The sequence below is a fragment of the Callospermophilus lateralis genome, chromosome 15 (genome assembly GCF_048772815.1).
Source record: "Callospermophilus lateralis isolate mCalLat2 chromosome 15, mCalLat2.hap1, whole genome shotgun sequence".
Lineage (NCBI taxonomy): Eukaryota > Metazoa > Chordata > Mammalia > Rodentia > Sciuridae > Callospermophilus > Callospermophilus lateralis.
This window is the reverse complement of record NC_135319.1, coordinates 60,354,499-60,373,508: the sequence shown is the minus strand read 5'-3', so window position 1 is coordinate 60,373,508 and position 19,010 is coordinate 60,354,499. Positions and strand designations below refer to the sequence as shown.

General features: G+C 34.2%; 1 protein-coding gene across 1 annotated transcript in view; it reads right to left on the bottom strand.

The window, feature by feature from the left end:
• Kif11 (kinesin family member 11) overlaps nt 1-19,010 on the bottom strand; it is a 49,177-nt gene that overhangs the window by 14,344 nt on the left and 15,823 nt on the right. Inside the window, exons 8-16 of the mRNA XM_076834784.1 lie at nt 18,504-18,746; nt 16,917-17,012; nt 13,094-13,182; nt 10,183-10,270; nt 7,965-8,153; nt 7,102-7,309; nt 5,475-5,647; nt 2,508-2,633; nt 2,131-2,289 (exon numbers count right to left, since the gene is read on the bottom strand). Coding sequence (XP_076690899.1) covers nt 2,131-2,289; nt 2,508-2,633; nt 5,475-5,647; nt 7,102-7,309; nt 7,965-8,153; nt 10,183-10,270; nt 13,094-13,182; nt 16,917-17,012; nt 18,504-18,746 — 1,371 coding nt within the window. The remainder of the gene's footprint in view (nt 1-2,130; nt 2,290-2,507; nt 2,634-5,474; nt 5,648-7,101; nt 7,310-7,964; nt 8,154-10,182; nt 10,271-13,093; nt 13,183-16,916; nt 17,013-18,503; nt 18,747-19,010) is intronic.

Sequence of the window (19,010 nt, the reverse complement as noted above, 5' to 3'; positions counted from 1 at the left end):
TTGTAAATAGATTTAAGGCAGATACCCTAATAGAGGTATAAGAAATTACTGCAATTTCAAATTGCCAAGAAATGTATAGAAGAGGCACTCACAAATGAATGCCTTTTAGGCATGTGTAATATGTAAAATGAAATATTGTTTGAGCTCCCAAGGTCTCAGTGTCTTCATTAGAAAACTAGGCAAGTCATAGGATCTGTATCTGTATTGATGGGAGGAATAAACAGAATAAACAAATGTTAACTATAATTTTTACTAATTTCTGATGTTAATCCTCCCTGAAAAGTTTCATGCTTATTTCAAAAACTAATATTCTATTTTAAAGTTGTTGTATTTCATACCTAAAAACCTTGATGTGTTTCCCCCTCTCGTTTTGATTGACATAGATATGAATTTCTCCCCACCTCCAAAGAAAAAGAACTCTTTTTTGCTCACTAAATCATGTCAACAGTTTTCAGTTTTATTGACCACAGTGCTGTCATTTCATGATAGGCTAATTTAATAAAACTTTAGATTTTCATTATTACTCAAATCTTTTTTTTTTTTTGTTTTAGAATTTTAATATTTTTTTTTTAGTTTTCGGTGGACACAACATCTTTGTTTGTATGTGGTGCTGAGGATCGAACTCCGGCCGCACGCATGCCAGGTGAGCGCACTACCGCTTGAGCTACATCCCCAGCCCCATTTCTCAAATCTTAATCATAATAGAAGCTTTTTTCTACATATCTGGTAATAGAGATTATGGTTTGAAGGTTTGGCTTTAGTTTAAAGCTGCACATATTGAAGAATAGTTTACATAGAAGAGAAGTCATGATTATATTTATAATCAATCATTAAAAATTAAAAATTGGGGCTGGGTATGTGGCTCAAGCAGTAGCGCGCCCGTCTGGCATGCACGCGGCCCGGGTTCGATCCTCAGCACCACATACAAGCAAAGATGTTGTGTCTGCCGAAAACTAAGAAATAAAATATTAAAATTCTCTCTCTCTCTCTCTCTCTTTAAAAAAAAATTAAAAATTGTATTAATTTACTAGAATTTAAATATCTGTCACCAATGAGACAGAAATAATAAAGAGAGCAGGTGCAGTGGCGCAAGCCTGTAATCCCAGCAGTTGGGGAGGCTGAGATAAGAGGATTGCAAACTCAAAGCCAGCCTCAGCAACTCAGCAAGGCCCTCAGTAACTTAGCAAGACCCTGTCTCAATATGAAAAATATAAAAGACTGGGGATGTGAGTCAGTAACTAACTGTCCCTGGGTTCAATCCCCAGTACAAAAAAGGAGGGAAAAAAAAGACATAATGAAGAGAAAGTAGGGCTTAGTTTATGAAAGATACTAACTACTACCCATATCATTCTAGAGAAAAGAACTTGCAACATCATGTTCAGTTTAACTGTTATAATCATTTTTCTCTAAAGATATTATTTTCTTTTTTTGCTAATCTTTCATCTTGGTGTAAAGAAAGGCTGTTGTGTCATAATGTGCTTCAGCATAGGGTTCTACATGTAGCAAATTCTCAAATGTTAACTGATGAAGAGAAGTATTTTCAAATATTTGACATTAATTATTGCTATAAGGAACAATGGCTATGGAACTTACAAGCTTCCTGCGTCAGCCTCCCCAGTCACTAGGATTACAGATGTGCTCCACTGCACCTGACTTTGCTTTGATTTTGGATTCTCTGTTTTAGTTACTAAAATATACTGCATTCCACTGGAACAGGTTTTCTAAATTGGTTTTACAGCATTCAGATTGTGTAACAGATCATTAAACCATATCAAACCATCATAAAACTTTTACATTCTCATGTCAGTTAAAGATGATACCTGTGAGAGCTGGGGCTGTGGCTCAGTGGTAGAGTGCTTGATCTAGCACGTGTGCATTGGGTTCAATCCTCAGCACCACATATAAATAAATAAAAAATAAAGGTACATCAACAACTAAAAGATATGTTTTGAAAATATTTATTTTTTAGTTGTAGTTGGACACAATACCTTTATTTATTTACTTATTTTTATGTGGTGCTGAGGATAGAACCCAAGGCCCCATACATGCTAGATGAGCACTCTACCGCTGAGCCATAACTCCAGCCTCAACAACTAAAAAAATTTAAAAAGACAAAAAAGAAGAAGATACCTGTGAATGGGTTTGTTTTATGGTATTCAGGTCTTCACTTAAGTTGTCACAAAGTGTCTGTGATTCAACCAAGGAGGAAATTGTATTTTCTTGTAGTTCATGTAGATTGTTACACAATGTACTGAGAAAGCCATCCATTTCTTTTTTCTGATCTTCTATCTTTGAAGGAAAAAAACACATTAGTTTCTTTCTGAAATAGCACATAAATTTTGACATATAAAGAACATAAACAGGGGCTGGTGTTGTGGCCCAGTGGAAGAGCACTAGCCTAGCACTTGCAAGGCGCTGGGTTCGATCCTCAGCACCACATAAAAATAAATAAAGTAAATAAAGGTATTTAAAAAAAATTAAAAAAAAAAGAACATAACATTTGTTACCTTATCAGCCACTGTCAATGAAGTCTTGAAATTATGCTTCAGTTGACTATTGATCTCCAATATATGCACCACAGCAGGTTTTAAAATTGTCTCCAGTGAACTTAGAAGGCCAGTTGAAAATTCATTCTGGTTTTAAAAATAAGCAAACAGGTCTTTATAAAGAGTATTTTACTTCCATAAACCTGGCTGGTTATATAATAGTATCTTAAAATCTTCAGCAACTAAACATGAACATTAAAATTCTAAACTGACATTCTCTATTTTTTATAATCTACTAAGATATCTGATCTGTATATCTAAAATTAATATTCAGCATAAGTCACTTAGTCCTACATCTAATAATTAAGAAAATGGTCAGTTGGTGCATAATATATTCTTTTTATTTTATTGTTTTAGTTGTAGATGGATAGCAAACCTTTATTTTATTTATTTTTATGCAGTGCTAATGGATAGAACCCAGTGCTTCACACATGCTACTAGGCAAGTACTCTACCACTGAGCCACAATTCCAGCCCACATAGTATATTCCTAACAGTCTAATGAAACAAGTCAAAATTCAGAAGAAGAGGAAATGAGTCAATTGATAAGATTTCACCATTCCAAAGGAAATTAAAAAACAAAAAAAAAAACCTCAAAACCCACAGGTACATTTTTTGAAAATAAATTTCAACTAAGTTTAGGTTACCAGTCAGAAAGATTGAGTACAAATAGTTACCAAGAGTAGGCTTTGGGCTAGAGGTGTTTGACTCTGAAGGTTTGATGACTAAGAGCCTAATCTATCAGAAGAACTTGTGAAGTTCTTGTTCTTATCAAGTTATATGGAAAATTAACAATGTAGTGTAGATTAGAAAGTTCTATAAAAAGAGAAAAAAAGCTGGGCACTATGGAGCATGCCTATAATCCCAGCAGTTTGGGAGGTAGAGGTAGTAGAATCCCAATATCAAAGCCAGTCTCAGCAACTTAGTGAGGCCCTAAGCAATTTAGCGAAACCCTGTCTCAAAATAAAAAAATAAACAAAAAGGGCTGGGGTTGTGGCTCAGTGGTAGAGCGCTTGCCTAGCATGCGTGAGGCACTGGGTTCGATTCTCAGCACCAAACACAAATAACTAAAATAAAGGTCCATAAACAACTTTAAAAATTTTTTTAAAAAGGGCTGGGAATGTGGCTAAGTGGTTAAGCACTCCTGAGTTCAACCCCCTAGTATCAAAAAATTAAAACATAAATTCTGATCTAAACCTCTTTTCACTAAGGAAGGAGAAACAAAAACAGAAATAAATTAGTAAGTACTTAAACTTGAAAAAATAAATAAACAAATAAATAAATTAGTAAGTACTTAAAAGAATACTGGTTTTCTTTGGAAAACTAATTCCAACTAATTCTGGGGGAGCAATAGTCATCTCTTCTTTTGATTTAGGCAATGTTTTCACCTTGTTATGCAGGAAAACATCCATAAATAAAGACTACCATTTAGTGAATAAATCAATTTCTGAAACATTAGTAATGACAAAATATGCTTAACTTTGTCAATTTCAATGAGGGTCAGCTAACATTTATAATATTTATTTGGAAAATACTGAATAAATATTGTTAACCTCAAAAAGGGAGGCAGAGAGCCTGTATAGGAAAAAAACAGAATATGGTCAAGAACTTCCTAGCAATCCATATAATTACAGTATAAAAAATATAAATCAGGTATGAAAGAGGTAATATTAAGTATAATTACATAAGTGATTTCTATAGAATCATGGGGAAAAGCTTTAGAAACAAAGCTTTGGGGTTGGGGTTGGGGTTGAGTGGTAGAGCACTCACCTAGCATGTGCGAGGTTTGATCCTCAGCACCATATAGAAAAAAAATAAATAAAGATCGTGTGCCCAACCACAACTAAAAAATAAATATTAAAAAAAAGAAAGAAAGAAAGGCTTGGTCACACAGATCTAAACCTGAAAATTGTTATATGTGCTCCTAGAATTCTTTTTTTTTTTTTTTTTTTTTTTTGGCAATGGGGATTGAACCCAGGACCACTTAACCACATAAGCCACATCTCCAGCCCTTTTTTATATTTTATTTAGAGACAAGGTCTCACTGGAGTTACTTAGGCCCTCACTAGATTGCTGAGGCTGACTTTGAACTCACCATCCTCCTGCCTCTGCCTCCCAATCCACTGGGATTCCAGGCGTGCACCACCATGCCTGGTTGTGCTCCTAGAATCCTATTTACTATTTTTCTTAAATTACAATTACTATTACATATGACTATTACTATCACACATTACTATTATTATCATACACTATTATAGTTTAAAAATTATCCAATATCCCCTTTCTGGTTGAAAGTTAGTTTAACATAATTATGCCAAGGACCCTTGAAATGAGGAGGGCGAGCCAATTTCTATGCCAACTAACAAGTCATGAGTCTCTTTGATTCATTTGGAGTTAACGCTACCCTTTACTTATTAGAAAGCTTATTGATAACTCCTATTCTTAACCATACCAGATACAAGTGAAAAAAGTGTCAGAACTTAATTACATACATTTGGAAACTAATCTTTCGGGGGGTGGGGGGGAATATAGTGGAAGCTGGCATGGTGGCATATGCCTATAATTCCAGTGAATCAGAAGTCTGAAACATAAGGATTTCAAGTTCGAGGCCAACCTCAGCAATTTAGCAAGGCCCTAAACAACCTAGTGAGACCTTGTCTCAAAATTTTTTAAAAAAGTGTGGGTTAGGGGGCAGGGGGTACAGTGGCAATGTAGCTCAGTGATAAAGCATCCCTGGGTTCAATCCCTAGTACCAAGAACAAAACAAAACAATGAAGAGACTTGTCTCTAAAACTGTAGATATACTCTTTCAAAGAGATGTATATCACTGTGTCTAGCAAAGCTTAAGATGAAAGAAGAGTAGTTAACATTGTTTTTTGATGACTTATCAAATAAAGCCCTTCAAAAATAATTAAAGATATTTACTAACAATAAATTTCTGCAGTACAGTTTTAGTTTCTGCTGCTAACGATTGTTCTTCTAATATCATATTAGAAATTTGAGAAATATGAGTCGACACATTTTCTGGAACAGATGTGAGAGATCCAAGTGCTACTGTAGTAATAGTGTCTAATGCAGAGACACTAGAAGACATCAGATTTCCTATAACAATGACAAAAAAAAAAAAAAAGAAATATGTCAATTTTGACATAAATAAACATATTTAAATACAGATAGACCCACTTCAAAAAGGTAGACAAAATTATATCCTTGTTGTGGAATTTGTAATAAAACAAAATTATATCCTTAAAAGAAATGGCTCCCTACTGAAGGAAGAAAAGATTTTAAATACATCTTATATATGTCCTATAGTGTTCTATAAGCCCTTGACATATTTACAAGTATATCAAACTTAACTATAACTGTAAACCAAAAATTAGAATATACTAAAATTAATCTCTAAAATATAGAAGGGAAATGAACTAGAAATCAATACAAAAATTTATAGTGATTGGCTGAATGTGACTAGAATCTAGATGATTTAAAAATTTTTACATTTCTGGACCTTCTAAATTTTCTGAGTATATTTTAATAAAAAGTAAACTAATACTTTTAAGCGTGTTCTTTCTAAAAGGAGAGAGCAATGGAACAGTTAAAAATAATGATACACATACATATTCTGAGAGTAAAGCAAACTTTTAAGATATATATTCCCAAAAGGGGGAAAAAAAATAAGAGTTGCAAAATGTTTGTGCAGAGGAAATTTCTATAATAAGAGCTCAATAAATTTAAGAGTACTAAATCCCCAGGGTCAGGAAAAAAGGAACTTTAACTTCTAAATTTATATGATTATTTAACAAACATATATAGAAAACAGGAGGAAATTACCCTTAAGGTTTGTTTTGTTTAGCTCAAAAAAGCATTAATCTTGGGGCTGGGGTTGTAGCTCTATGGTAGAGCACTTGCCTTGCATGTGTGAGGCACTGGGTTTGTTCCTCAGAACCACATAAAGTATTGTGTCTATGTACTACAACAACAACAAAAAAAAAAAAAATTTAAAAGAAAAGCATTAATCTCCACACTAAATAAATAGTGTGTGCCTTGGAGAGGGTACTAGTGATACTGTCACCTGATTATTTTCCTGTATTAAATTATTAGTTTTGAAATTCGCCTCACATGGAACACATAAAGTGTTGAGAGCCACAGCTGAAGGGGCCCCAGCAAACTTTCAGACTGCCAGCTGATGATTGGCTCACAGCGGCCCCAGCAACATCTAGCTGATTGGCTCCTCTGCGGTGATGCTCATTGGGCTGTTTCCCTGCCCTTTCAGACCACGGAGCTGCTCATTGGGGGACTTTTTTGGCTCCGCCCATGCGACCCAGCCAATAGGCCTCAAAAGCAGGAGGATTGTGGGAGGAAGAGGTTGTTGGAGTGTGTGGCTTGTGGGAAGCCGGTGGTGGCAGTTGGGCTCTGAGGGTTTTTTCCTGAGGAGCTGTTTTGTTTATCTTGTGTGGTTCTAAAAATAAAGTTAGTTTCTTTTGACAAGTGGCTCCTGAATTGTGCCCAGCCAGACTGCGGCATTAAAGTCTAGAATAATTAGAAATACTGAAACTTACCAAACAAAGTCTTGTGAACTTCTAACATGGCCTTTTGTTTTGAGCTGCCATCCTTAATTAATTCCTCCATATCATTAAATAGACTATTCAGGTTTTTGCCAAAAATATCCTGAGCTTCTGCATTATGTTGGTCAATTGCCTTCTTACGATCCAGTTTGGAATGGAGACCAGATACATCTGTTGTTGTTTCTTTAACTGTGTTGAGCAACTATATAAAATTTAAAAAATAATAATAAATACTGAAAACAACAAATCTGACCATTATATACCAATAAAAAAACATGGAAAAATGTTAAGATAAAAACAATCTAATGAAAATATGTATGCTACATAAGAATTTCTCTATGAGAACTGGTAAATTTTAGACATCAAAAGAAATGCTTATATGGTAATATATCCAAATCTCTAGTAATGTTTATTTCTCCTTAGCCATCTATACAAGGAAATTGACTTTGCAAATTTATTGCAGTAATCATATCCCCTCACATTTTTTTCTATTGTTTTACTATCTCCTCAAAGTACACCTAATTAAAAAATGCAATACTTTCATCATCTTCCATCATTAGAAGACAGCAAAATCTTAATGACTATTTAGTTTGTCTTCATCACAAAGCAAAAGCATCCCATCATATTATAAGTGTCCACAAAATATAAAGTCATGCTCCATTTTAACTTTTGACTTGAGTCAGCATCTAATGTGAGAAAAATATAGATAAAATAGTACAACAATATTTTTTAAATTGACACAAATGTCATTTATGTTGAATAAACAGAATCTCATAGTTAATATGTAAGCATAGAAAGTTACTTCTACCCATTCTCTAATTTCTTAATACAAGTACAAATCAAAACAAAGGACAAACCTTGCTGGCAGTATCATGAAGTTTCTCTTCAGTACTTTCCAAAGCTGATGAGATATATTCTTCTTTAACAAGTAGTAATTTAGTTTCTTGCAAATGTTTTTGAGTGGTTTCAAGTTCCTGTGTCTTATTTTGCAGGTCAGATTTACATTGGTCAAGTTCATTTTTATTATCCATAAATAACTCTGTAACCTAAATATAATACATTAAACATTTAAGAATTTTAAAAATGCTGGGGCTAGCTGGGCATTGTGGTATGCACCTGTAATCCCAGCAATTTGGAAGGCTGAGACAGGAGGATCACAAGTTTAAGACCAGTCTCAGCTGGATGAGGTGGCTCACGCCTGTAATCCCATTGGCTCAGGAGGCTAAGATAGGAGAATCCCAAGTTCAAAGCCAGTCTCAGCAACAACGAGGCACTAAGCAACTCAGTGAGACCCTGTCTCTAAATAAAATACAAAACAGGGCTGGGGATGTGGCTCAGTGGTCAACTGCCCCTGAGTTCAATCCTGGTACCAAAAAAAAGACCAATCTCAGCAACTTAGCAAGGCCATAACTCAGTGAGACTCTGTGTCAAAAATAACAAGGCCTGGGGACATAGATCCAGTCGTAAAGCATCCCTGGATTCAATCACCAAAAACAAAATACTAAGGCTGGTGAGAGAGCTCAGTGGTAGAGTTACTTGCTTTACATGTGAGGCCCTGGGTTTGATCCCTAGCACCACAGCACCAAAAAAAAAAAAAAAAGCAAAGCTGAACTCATTGGTTACCTGGTTAGTTCAGGAGAACAAAACAAATTATTCCTAGGTAAAAGTTATAACAAATTACCAGGCAGGTTAGCACATTTTATATGGCATCTGGTTTCTTCCTGTAAGTTTACTCAAAACTTTAGAGATTAAATAACAGATCTATGCAGTGGTGTTAATTCTTCAGTTTTCTTCCAACACTGTCAGTGGATCTGTGTTATAAAGGTGTTAATGTGTGGACGTATGGCAGAGTCAGGTCTCCCCCGTAATCTAATACCCAATCTAACACCCAATCTCTCCCAATCTCTGTATTCCTTCATCTGATAAACATGTTAACAAAAACTCCTCAGCATTAACTTTACAACTTTAACAACTCTAAAAGTTCAGTTATTCATTTGCTGCATAATGATGTTTCAGTCAACAACAGACTGTGTGTGATAGTCCTATAAGATTATAACAAGCCAGGGACTAGCAGTATAGCTGAGTAGTAGAATGTTTGCCTAGCATGCATAAGACCCTAGATTCAATCCCCAGTACTGATGAGAGAAAAGATTATAATGGAACTGAAAATTTTCTATCACCTAGTGAAGCCAGAGCTATCATAATGTTATTACTCATGTGTTTGTGATGATGCTAGTATAAACAAACTCACTGTGCTGCCACTCATATTAAAAAACAATACAATCATGTATAAACCATAATAAATGATAATAAATGACTATGTTTCTGGTTTATGTATTTACTGTACTATATACTCTATCTAGAGTATAATCCTAGTTAATAGTGAAACAGCCGTAGGTAGGTGCTTAGGCACCTCACTTTAGAAGGTCAAGGCATTATAATCAAAGGAGATGACAGCTCACTGTGCGTTTATTGCCCCTTTACTGACCACTTTCCAGGGAACCAAGATGTGGAGGTAGAAGAAAATGATATTCATGATTCTCACCCTTTATAGGCCTAGGCTAATGTGTATGTTTGTCCTAACTTAACAAAAAAATCTGAAAAGTAAAAGAATAAATATACAAATAAAAATTAGCTATACTGTATATTCTAGATGTATAGGCTTGTATATGATGTTTATGCAACAATGAAATCACCTAATCTAACAATGCATTTTTTAGAAAATATCCTAGTCATTAAACAACACCTAGCTAAATTTTTGTAGCTTTTTCATTAACATAATAGTAAAATTATGATATAATTTACTTTCAGCATAAGAGCCAGAAAAAAAAAATCCTTAAAAGAGAAAAATGGGGGGCTGGGGATGTGGCTCAAGTGGTAGTATGCTTGCCTGGCATTCACGGGTGCTGGGTTCAATCCTCAACACCACATAAAAATAAAAAATAAAGATATTGTGTACACCTAAAAAAAAAAACTAAAAATTAAAAACAAGAAAAGAAAAATAAGTCCTTCCCATTCTAAAGTTTTATTTTAATATTTGCTTTTCAAGTAACATTTAATGTTTCGAATACTTACCCTATTTAGTTCCTCCTCAACAGCACCAATTTTTTCAATCAATTCTACAATCTGTTCTTCTTGAACAGTTAATTTTCCATTCATGGCTCTAAAATAAAGTTTAATGAGTTTAACAGTTAATATTTTTTTTCCAATCCTACGAAATATTAGAATATAACATAATGATGACAGTTACATAAACTCATCTCCACCACTTAGCACCATCATGAAATAACACCTAAGTTTTGATAAACAATAAACATAAATTGCAAAAAACAAATGTTTTCTCAGTCTTTGAAACATTTTTCTTTTGACTCCAATTCTGAAACTGAAACCAACATATAAAGGTAAAGCATGTGTGTGTGTCCATCAAATTTGAGAAGCCAGAAAGCTAAAAGAGGGCTGTAACTCACTTACAGTAGAGACAGGAGGGATACAACCTAAGAGTCTATAATTAGGGATATGGAATATAAAGATGCCTTCCCAGAATGCTGGAAAGACTTGATACTTGAAGACATCTGATATCACGAGAGGAAGAGATAAGGGAGAACTAAAGCAGCACGCATGATAATATCATCTCCTAGCCCCTGTATGTTATGCCCACCCCAAGAAACAAGTATCATCATCACACCAGCACATAAACCCTCATGAGATAAAAGGATTATACTCTAGGGCAGCATTTTTCAGCCTCAACACTACTGACATTTTGTGCCAATAATTCTTTGGTATGGAAATATCCTATTCATTTTAGGATGTTGAGTAGCATCCACTGGTTGCCAGTAGTGCTCCGCAACCCTACCAGTGATAACCATCAGAAATATACTAGCCAGGCATGATGATGCATGCCTGTAATCCCAGCAACTCAGGAGGCTTAAACAGGAGAAACCCGAGTTCCAGGCCAGCTTCAGTAATTTAGTGAGGCTGTAAGCAACTTAGTGAGACTCTATCTCAAAAAAATAAAATAAAATAAAATTAGAAAAAAAGAAAGAAAAGAGAAAGAGCTCTGTGGATGTAGATCAGTGGTAAAGGCCCCTGGGTTCAATTCCTAGTAAAAAAAAAAAAAAAGATATTATTGAATATCCTCTAGAGGGCATCATCCCCTCTTCCTTGAGAGCCATTAGTCTACCTCACTACCTGAACTTCCAGTGTCACTTTCATTAAACCCAAATGGGAGTGGAAATAAGGCTTAGGGTCTGGAGACTGGCATTTAAATGAAAATTCACATACTAAATAATGGGCTAATTTTATAAGTGATGTTACTCAGTCAGTTTTGGACAGAAGAAAAGGACAGACAGTTTCTCATCTGCACTGGACATAATGAGAAATCACAGAACAACTATGTGGCTGACCATTGTTCATGATGAAAAGCCAGCCTATGAGAAAGCCACCAATCGGGAAAGCAATGTGAGGAGACAGAAACTGGACCCTACAGCCCAGATCAAATAAGTTCACTGGGTTTTTCATATTTATGAGCCAATTAAATCCCCTTGTTATTTTTAAGACAGTTTAAGTTGGAGTTTCTACCAGGCAAGGGAATTCTGATATCAAACTTAAAATATAAATAATTTTCAAGTATAAAAAACATAAAAGTGGTAGATATAGGGACATCTGTAAAATGAAACAATTAAAAAACATAAAACACTAAAAAAGAAAAGAAAAAAATGAAATGTTTACTATGATGAAGTATATGAACACTACAGAGAAACAGAAAAAAAATAATAAAATATAAAGTTTTAAGAAGTTAAGTACAGACGATAGAGTTTATTTAGCCATAAAGAAGAGTAAAATTTTCAGGAAAATGGATGGAACTTTAGAATATTTTGTCAAGCTAAATAGGAAAGTCAAAAGTCAAGGGTCATGGGGCTGGGGTTGTGGCAAAGCACTTGCCTCACACATGTGAGGCACTGGGTTCAATCCTCAGAACCACATAAAAATAAATAAAATAAAGGTATTAAAAAAAAAGTCAAGGATCATATGTTTTCTCTCATATGAGGAAGACAGAGAAGAAAAAAAGAAAAAGAACAGGGATGGGGCGGGGATCTCATGAAAATAGAAGGGATACCAGTAAAGTAGAAGACCAGGGCAAGGGAGGAGGAAAGGGAAAGAAAAGGTACTGTGGAATGAAGTTGACTAACATTACCTTGTTCTGTTGTGTACATTTATGAATATGTAACAATAAATCCCAGTACTGTGTATAATTATAATGCATCACTAAAGAAAAAGGAAATTCCCTCTTTCCTCTCCCACAAAAAAACCAACAAAAGAAAGAATTAAGTGCAAGGGCTGGGGATGTAGCTCAGTGGTAGAGTGCATGCCTACCACAGGAAACCCTGAGTTTGATTCCCAGGAATCTCTTGACCTGATTTCATTTTTCCCATGAGTATCACACATGTATAAAATTGCATAGAACTATATACACACATCCTACCAATGTCAATTTCCTGGTTTTGCTATTAAGGTAAGAGGTAATAATTGGGGAAAACTGGAAGCATAATATATTGGGACCTCTCTGTACTCTTCTTGCACTTTCATGTAAATCAATAATTACTTAAAATAAAAAGTTAGCTTGGCGCAATAAAAAAATCAGCTTGCACACCGATAATCCCAGCTACTTGGGAGGTTGAGGTAGGAGGATCACAAGTTCAAGGACAAAATTAAAAATAAAAAAGGCTGAGGATTATAGTTCAGTGGTAAGAGTGTCTCTGGGTTCAACCCCTATTACTGCAAAAAGAAAATAAATAAGTAAATAAAAAGTCAGATAAAAGATTTTCTAAAAACTCTTTGATAACTACCTTTAAATGTTAAAATCAAAAGAAGCATTTATAAACATTAGATATACTTTACTAATTGCTATATAGATAAATTTTATTTCAAACAGCCTGTTATCAGCAAAAGCCAATTCTTGGAAATTAACTCCATAGCGAGGGTTTACCTAAAATTTTCTTCAGAAATGTACACTCCATTTTTCTCACGAGCTGCAGCAAGATCTCGTTTCAGACGCTCTATCTCTTCTGTATATTCCTGCACAAGAGGAAGGTTGTAGGTGTCAATTTAGTATTTTTTTTTTCCCATTCAGTTTGCGGAACACATACAACAAATAAAATATGGTTGAATTTTTATGTTTGTCTTTTTCAAAAATTACCACTATATTTTTAATCAATATTAATTGGTTTAGACATAGTCTTTCAATGGTCTTTAAAGTTACTTTTAATGTACTCATTATACACTTCCATTTAAACTGTCCACCCAATTTCAAGAATCATTATATAGCTCCAACAATTAAAGCTGGGTAATACTGGTAGAAGGACAGATGAATAAATCAAACCTCAAATATATGCAAACCTTTGTATGCAAAAATTAATATTTAAAATATATTACAAACTCTCAAACCACAACAATAAAGAATAAATAATCCAATTAGAAAATTGGCCTAAAGATATGAACAGAAATTTCACCAAGCAAGATATACAAATATTTCAGATAAGCAGATGAAAAGATGTTCAACATTGTTGGCTATTAGAGAAATATAAGTTAAAACCATAGTGAGATATCTAACACCATCACACATATCAAAATAGCTAAAACAAAAAATAATTATAACATCAAACGCTGGTGAGGATGTGGAGAAATTATATGACACATGTTGCTCATGGAAATGTAAAATGGTACAGCATCTAAAATACGGTTTGGGAGGGCTGGAGTTGTGGCTCAGTGGTAGAGTGATTGCCGGGCATGTGTGAGGCCCTGGGTTCAACCCTCAGCACCACATATAAATAAATAAAAGATCCACTGACAACTAAAAAATATTAAAAAAAAAAAAAAAAAAAAAGCGTGGCAGTTCCTTAACCCACTTTGTCCCATCATTCCAGATATGGAACATCTATAAATCTGAAATAGAATATATAATATATAATAAGAAGAATATAATTATAATATTTATAATAATATTAATAATCTTATATATAAGCTCTAGACTATGATTTCCAACCATTTTAATGTACCTATGTCAGTTTCTCTGAAATATTGGCAGAATTGAAAACTTGGGGACTTAATGGGTTGAAAAATTGAAACATTCAAGTTGTCATTCAACCCAGCAAACATATTCAAATAATAACCCCAAAGAAATAAAAATTTGTTTATACAAATCACTATAAATGGATGCTAATAGTTTTATTTGTAATAGCAAAAATTAAAGTCATGTTTCAATTACACAAACTATATCAAGTACATAAGTAACATGGAATATAACAACACTAAAAAGGCTTACTGATACAAACAACAACGTGGTAAATCCCCGATATTTATTTAAAGTAAAAAAATAAATTAAATTAAATAACAAAAATTTATATATTGTACAATTCCATTCGATAACTTTTAAAATGACAAAATTTTATAAATAGAGGCGAGATTAGTGGGTAACAGCAATTAGGGATGGGAGGTAAGGGGTAAAAAAGAGGTAGTCATATGAGGGATCCTTGTGGTGATAAGCTGTTAATATCTTGACTGGATGCTAAACCCAAAGGACCTACACACAGATACTCATACAACTATAAGGAAAAATGAGAAATAAAATCAGTGGATCGTTATTGATGTCAACATCCCTGTGGTAAAATACCCTAGTTTGACTAAATGCCCAAAGAATCTATTATTTCTTACAAAGGCATGTGAACCTCCAAAGACCTCATTAAAACTTTGATATTAAAAAAGAAAAACACAGGGCTGGGGCTGGGGCTGGGGCCAGTGGTAGTGCACTCAAGATGCTAACAGGTCATCACCACAAAGATCCCTCATATAACTACTCCCTTTTTACCCCTTACCATCCATCCCTAGCATGTATGAGGCATTGGGTTTGATTCTCAGTACACATATAAATAAATAAAGGTCTAACAACAACTAAAAATATATTTTTAAAAAAAAAAAAAGAAAAGAAAGAAAACAACATGAAAAAAAATGAGAAGCCAAGAAGGAAAGGAAATATTTGCAAGTCATGTCTGGAATATATGAATACTTTATAAAGTACCTGAACAGATATTTCAATGAAAAATATACAAATGATATTATAAGTATGTGAAAAGAAGCTCACCGTTAGTTATTAGGGAGATACTAATTATAACCATATGAGGTATCAGTTTACGTTAACTTTAATTTTAGGGCTGAGGTTGTGGCTCAGTGGTAGAGCACTTGCCTGACACATGTGAGGACCTGGGTTCGATCCTCAGCACCACATAAAAATAAATAAATTAAATAAAGGTATTATGTCCATCTACAGCTAAAAAAAACAAAAAAAAAAAAAAGAAAAATGTTTAAAATTTTAGAGTAGCTAAAATTAAAAAGTTACAATAACAAGTATTAAAGAAGATATTGAAGAAACTGCAGCCATCATACATTGCTAGTAGAAAGTCAAGCGGTAAAATCTCCTTGAAAAGGTATCTTATAAAGAATTAAGCATTCGGGCTGAGGCTGTAGTTCAGTGGTAGAATGCTTGCCTAGCAGGTATGAGACACCAGGTTAGATCCTCAGTATGACATAAAAATAAATAAATAAATGAAATTAAAATGCTGTGTCCATCTACAACTAAAAATTAAATAAAAGAGTGTGGTTGTAAAGGCCTGTAATCCCAGTGGCTCAGGAGGCTGAGGCAGGAGGATAGTAAGTTAAAAGGCAACCTTCGCCACTTAACAACGCTCCAGCAACCTGGCAAGACTTTGTCTCAAAACAAAAAACAAAAAGGGCTAAGAATGAGGCTCATTGGTTAAGTGCCCCTGGGTTCAATCCCTGGTACCAAATAAGAATAAAGCATAGTGTCAAGGTAAGCTCAGCACCACAAGAAAAAGAAAAAAAGAAATTTAAGGATAAACTCCTTATGTAATGCAGAAATTAAATCCCTAGGTGTCTAGCCAAGAGAAAGTAAAACATCAACACAAAGGCATGTATGAGAATGGGAATGTTCATAGTGACATTTCTGGAAATGATTCAAATGTTCATCGATTGGTGAGTGTATAAAAAAGATACAGTGTTATCCACACAAAGGGATATTATTCAGCAATAAAAAGAAATAAACCACTAGTACATGTTACAACATAAAGGGAACCTCAAATGTTAAGCCAAGAAACATTAGATACAAATATTATATAATTCTATTTATAGGAAATGTACAGAAAAGGCAAATCTATCAACAGAAATCCTATCAGTATCCACTCAATTGCAAAGAGGCAAAGGCAGACTAGAATAATAAAAATTTCTAAAACTAAATTGTGGCAATGTTATACAATCCATAAATGCATTAAAAATAGATGACTGTTAAAGTATATAAATTATACCTCAAAGATGCAAATAAATAAACAGAACTGTAACTGTACATAAATGCAAACTGTTAAGAGTGCAAACTCAGAAATAATACTGGTAAGTTCAACATATCAGCATTAGAAAAAAATACTAACATGTCATTTAAGCATTCAGTTTAAATCACTAGATAAAATGTCAACCCCAAGAGGCTGGGAGTATAGCTTAGTAGGAAGCCTTAAGGCCTAGCATGCCAGGGCTCAATACATAGCACCACAAAAAAAAATGATAATAACTAAAGGGGGGAAAAAAATCTTGATTCTGGGGAGGCCATAGTGAGCCCCTGTCTCAACAACAACAAGGATGTCTATCACAGGCAGTTTAACAAATCTTGTTTAACAATCATCTGTTTCAGTTCCTTGTTTTCACACTTCTCAAACAAAATCATATTATACCACAAAAACTCACAATACCTTAATAAGAGCTTTTTTGGTGAGTTTCTGGTTAACTTCAGGCTTATTCAATATGTTTTTTGCTCTATGAGCATATTCCAGTGTACTCAGAGTTTCCTGTCATAAAAAGGAAAGCCCAATTAGGGAAGACATAGTGAAGATAATGTAGTTTTTGTCATTGAGGATGTACTATGTAATTTACAAGTAATAATTCATGGTTATATCCAATCTATAAATCTTAAAATAGACTACTATGCCAAACCTTTTTATCCTTCCTTTAACACTTTCTTCTTTATTTTTCTATTCAATTTTACTTTGTGTTTTCTTCCTTCTCTGTAATTTTCAGGGTCTTCACCCTTATAATTTGACTGTTCAGAACAGTCTTAAACTCAATGAGCTTTACCAACTGATGAATAACAAAATGTCACATATCCATATCCATGTGATAATATATTATTCACCCATGAAAAGGAATGAAGTATTGATACACATTACATGTGGATGAACCTTAAAAACATTATGCTAAATGAAAAAACCATTCACAAAAGACCACATGTTGTATGATTCCATTTATATGAAATGTCCAAAAAGGCAAATCTATAAATACAAAAAATAGTAATCTAGAGCTGGAAATGGAGTGGATGAAAAATGCTTATTAATGAGCAAAACTCTGGGGATGATAAAAAAAAAAAGTTAAGTGATAGCATAAGCTTATAATCTCAGCAACTCAGGAGGCTGAGGCAGGAGGATCACAAATTCAAAGCCAGCCTCAGCAACTTAGCGAGGCCCTATGCAACTGAGTGAGACCCCATCTCAAAGTAAAACATAAAAAGGGTTGGAGTAACTGTGCATTATGGCCCATGCTTACAATCCCAGTGGCTTAGGAGGCTGAGGCTGTAAGATCTCAAGTTCAAAATTAGTCTCAACAATGGCAACATACTAAGCAACTCAGTGAGACCCTGTCTCTAAATAAAATACAAAATAGGGCTGGGGATGTGACACAGTGGTTGAGTGCCCCCGAGTTCAATCCCTGGTAACTGTCCTCCCACCCCAGAAAAAAAAAAAAAAATTTTTTTTGATGATTGCACAACTCTGTGAATATACTAAAGTCATGAATTAATATAATTTTCATGGGTGAATTTTATGGATGTAAATTATATTTCAGTAAAAATATTTTTTAAATGAAAGGGGAATTGGAGCCCTTAGAAAAACTTTTCTAATATCATTTAAAGCAGAGGATAACAAGAAAATAAAAGCAGAATTTACCATCTTTGTTGCTTTCCTGGGATTCTCAAACTTTTAACTTGGTTCTGCAACAGTAGAATTCACTTGATCCTAAGTTCTCAATGAAATTACAACACCCACTGCTATTGACCCAAAGCAATTTTCTTGGAAGACTGTGGAAAAGCCATTTACAAAATTGGCTTTCTAAGATTAAAAACTGTATATTTTCAGTGTTGTCCTCCAGAACATATTCATATGCAATGTACAGATTCTTTTATCACAGTATAAAATGAATGAAACTAGTAAATGAACTTTTAAAATATATGATAGCTAAATATAGAATTATAACTTCTACATTTTGCAGCTTCCTTTCAAAGAGTTTACCTCAAGATTGAGAGATGCAGGAGAAATTGTTGCAATGATAGATGTTCTTGTTCGGCCCCCTAGAGAATCTTGGAGGATTCTAGTTAGTTTAGATTCTCGATAAGGAACATGAGGTGTTCTTTCTACAAGAGCAGTAATAACTCTTCCCAAAGTCAACAGAGATTGATTGATATTTCCAGCTTCCCGAGCTCTCTTGTCAACTGCTCCAGAACGACCAATGTTTTCACTTCCTGCAAGATCAACCTTTAATTTTAAAAATAAAAAGTCAACCTATTGGAACTGAATTCAAAGATATGCATTCTCACACATAATATACTAAATTACCAGCAAATCAATTTTCTACACAAATTTCTTCTCCCTCTAGAAAGTTAATAACCGATGGAGCTGGGGCTGGGGCTGAGGCTCAGTGGTAAAAACACTTGCCTTGCACATGTGAGGCACTGGGTCTGATCCTCAGCACCATGCAAAAATAAATAAAGATACTGTGTTTTCATCTACAATTAAATA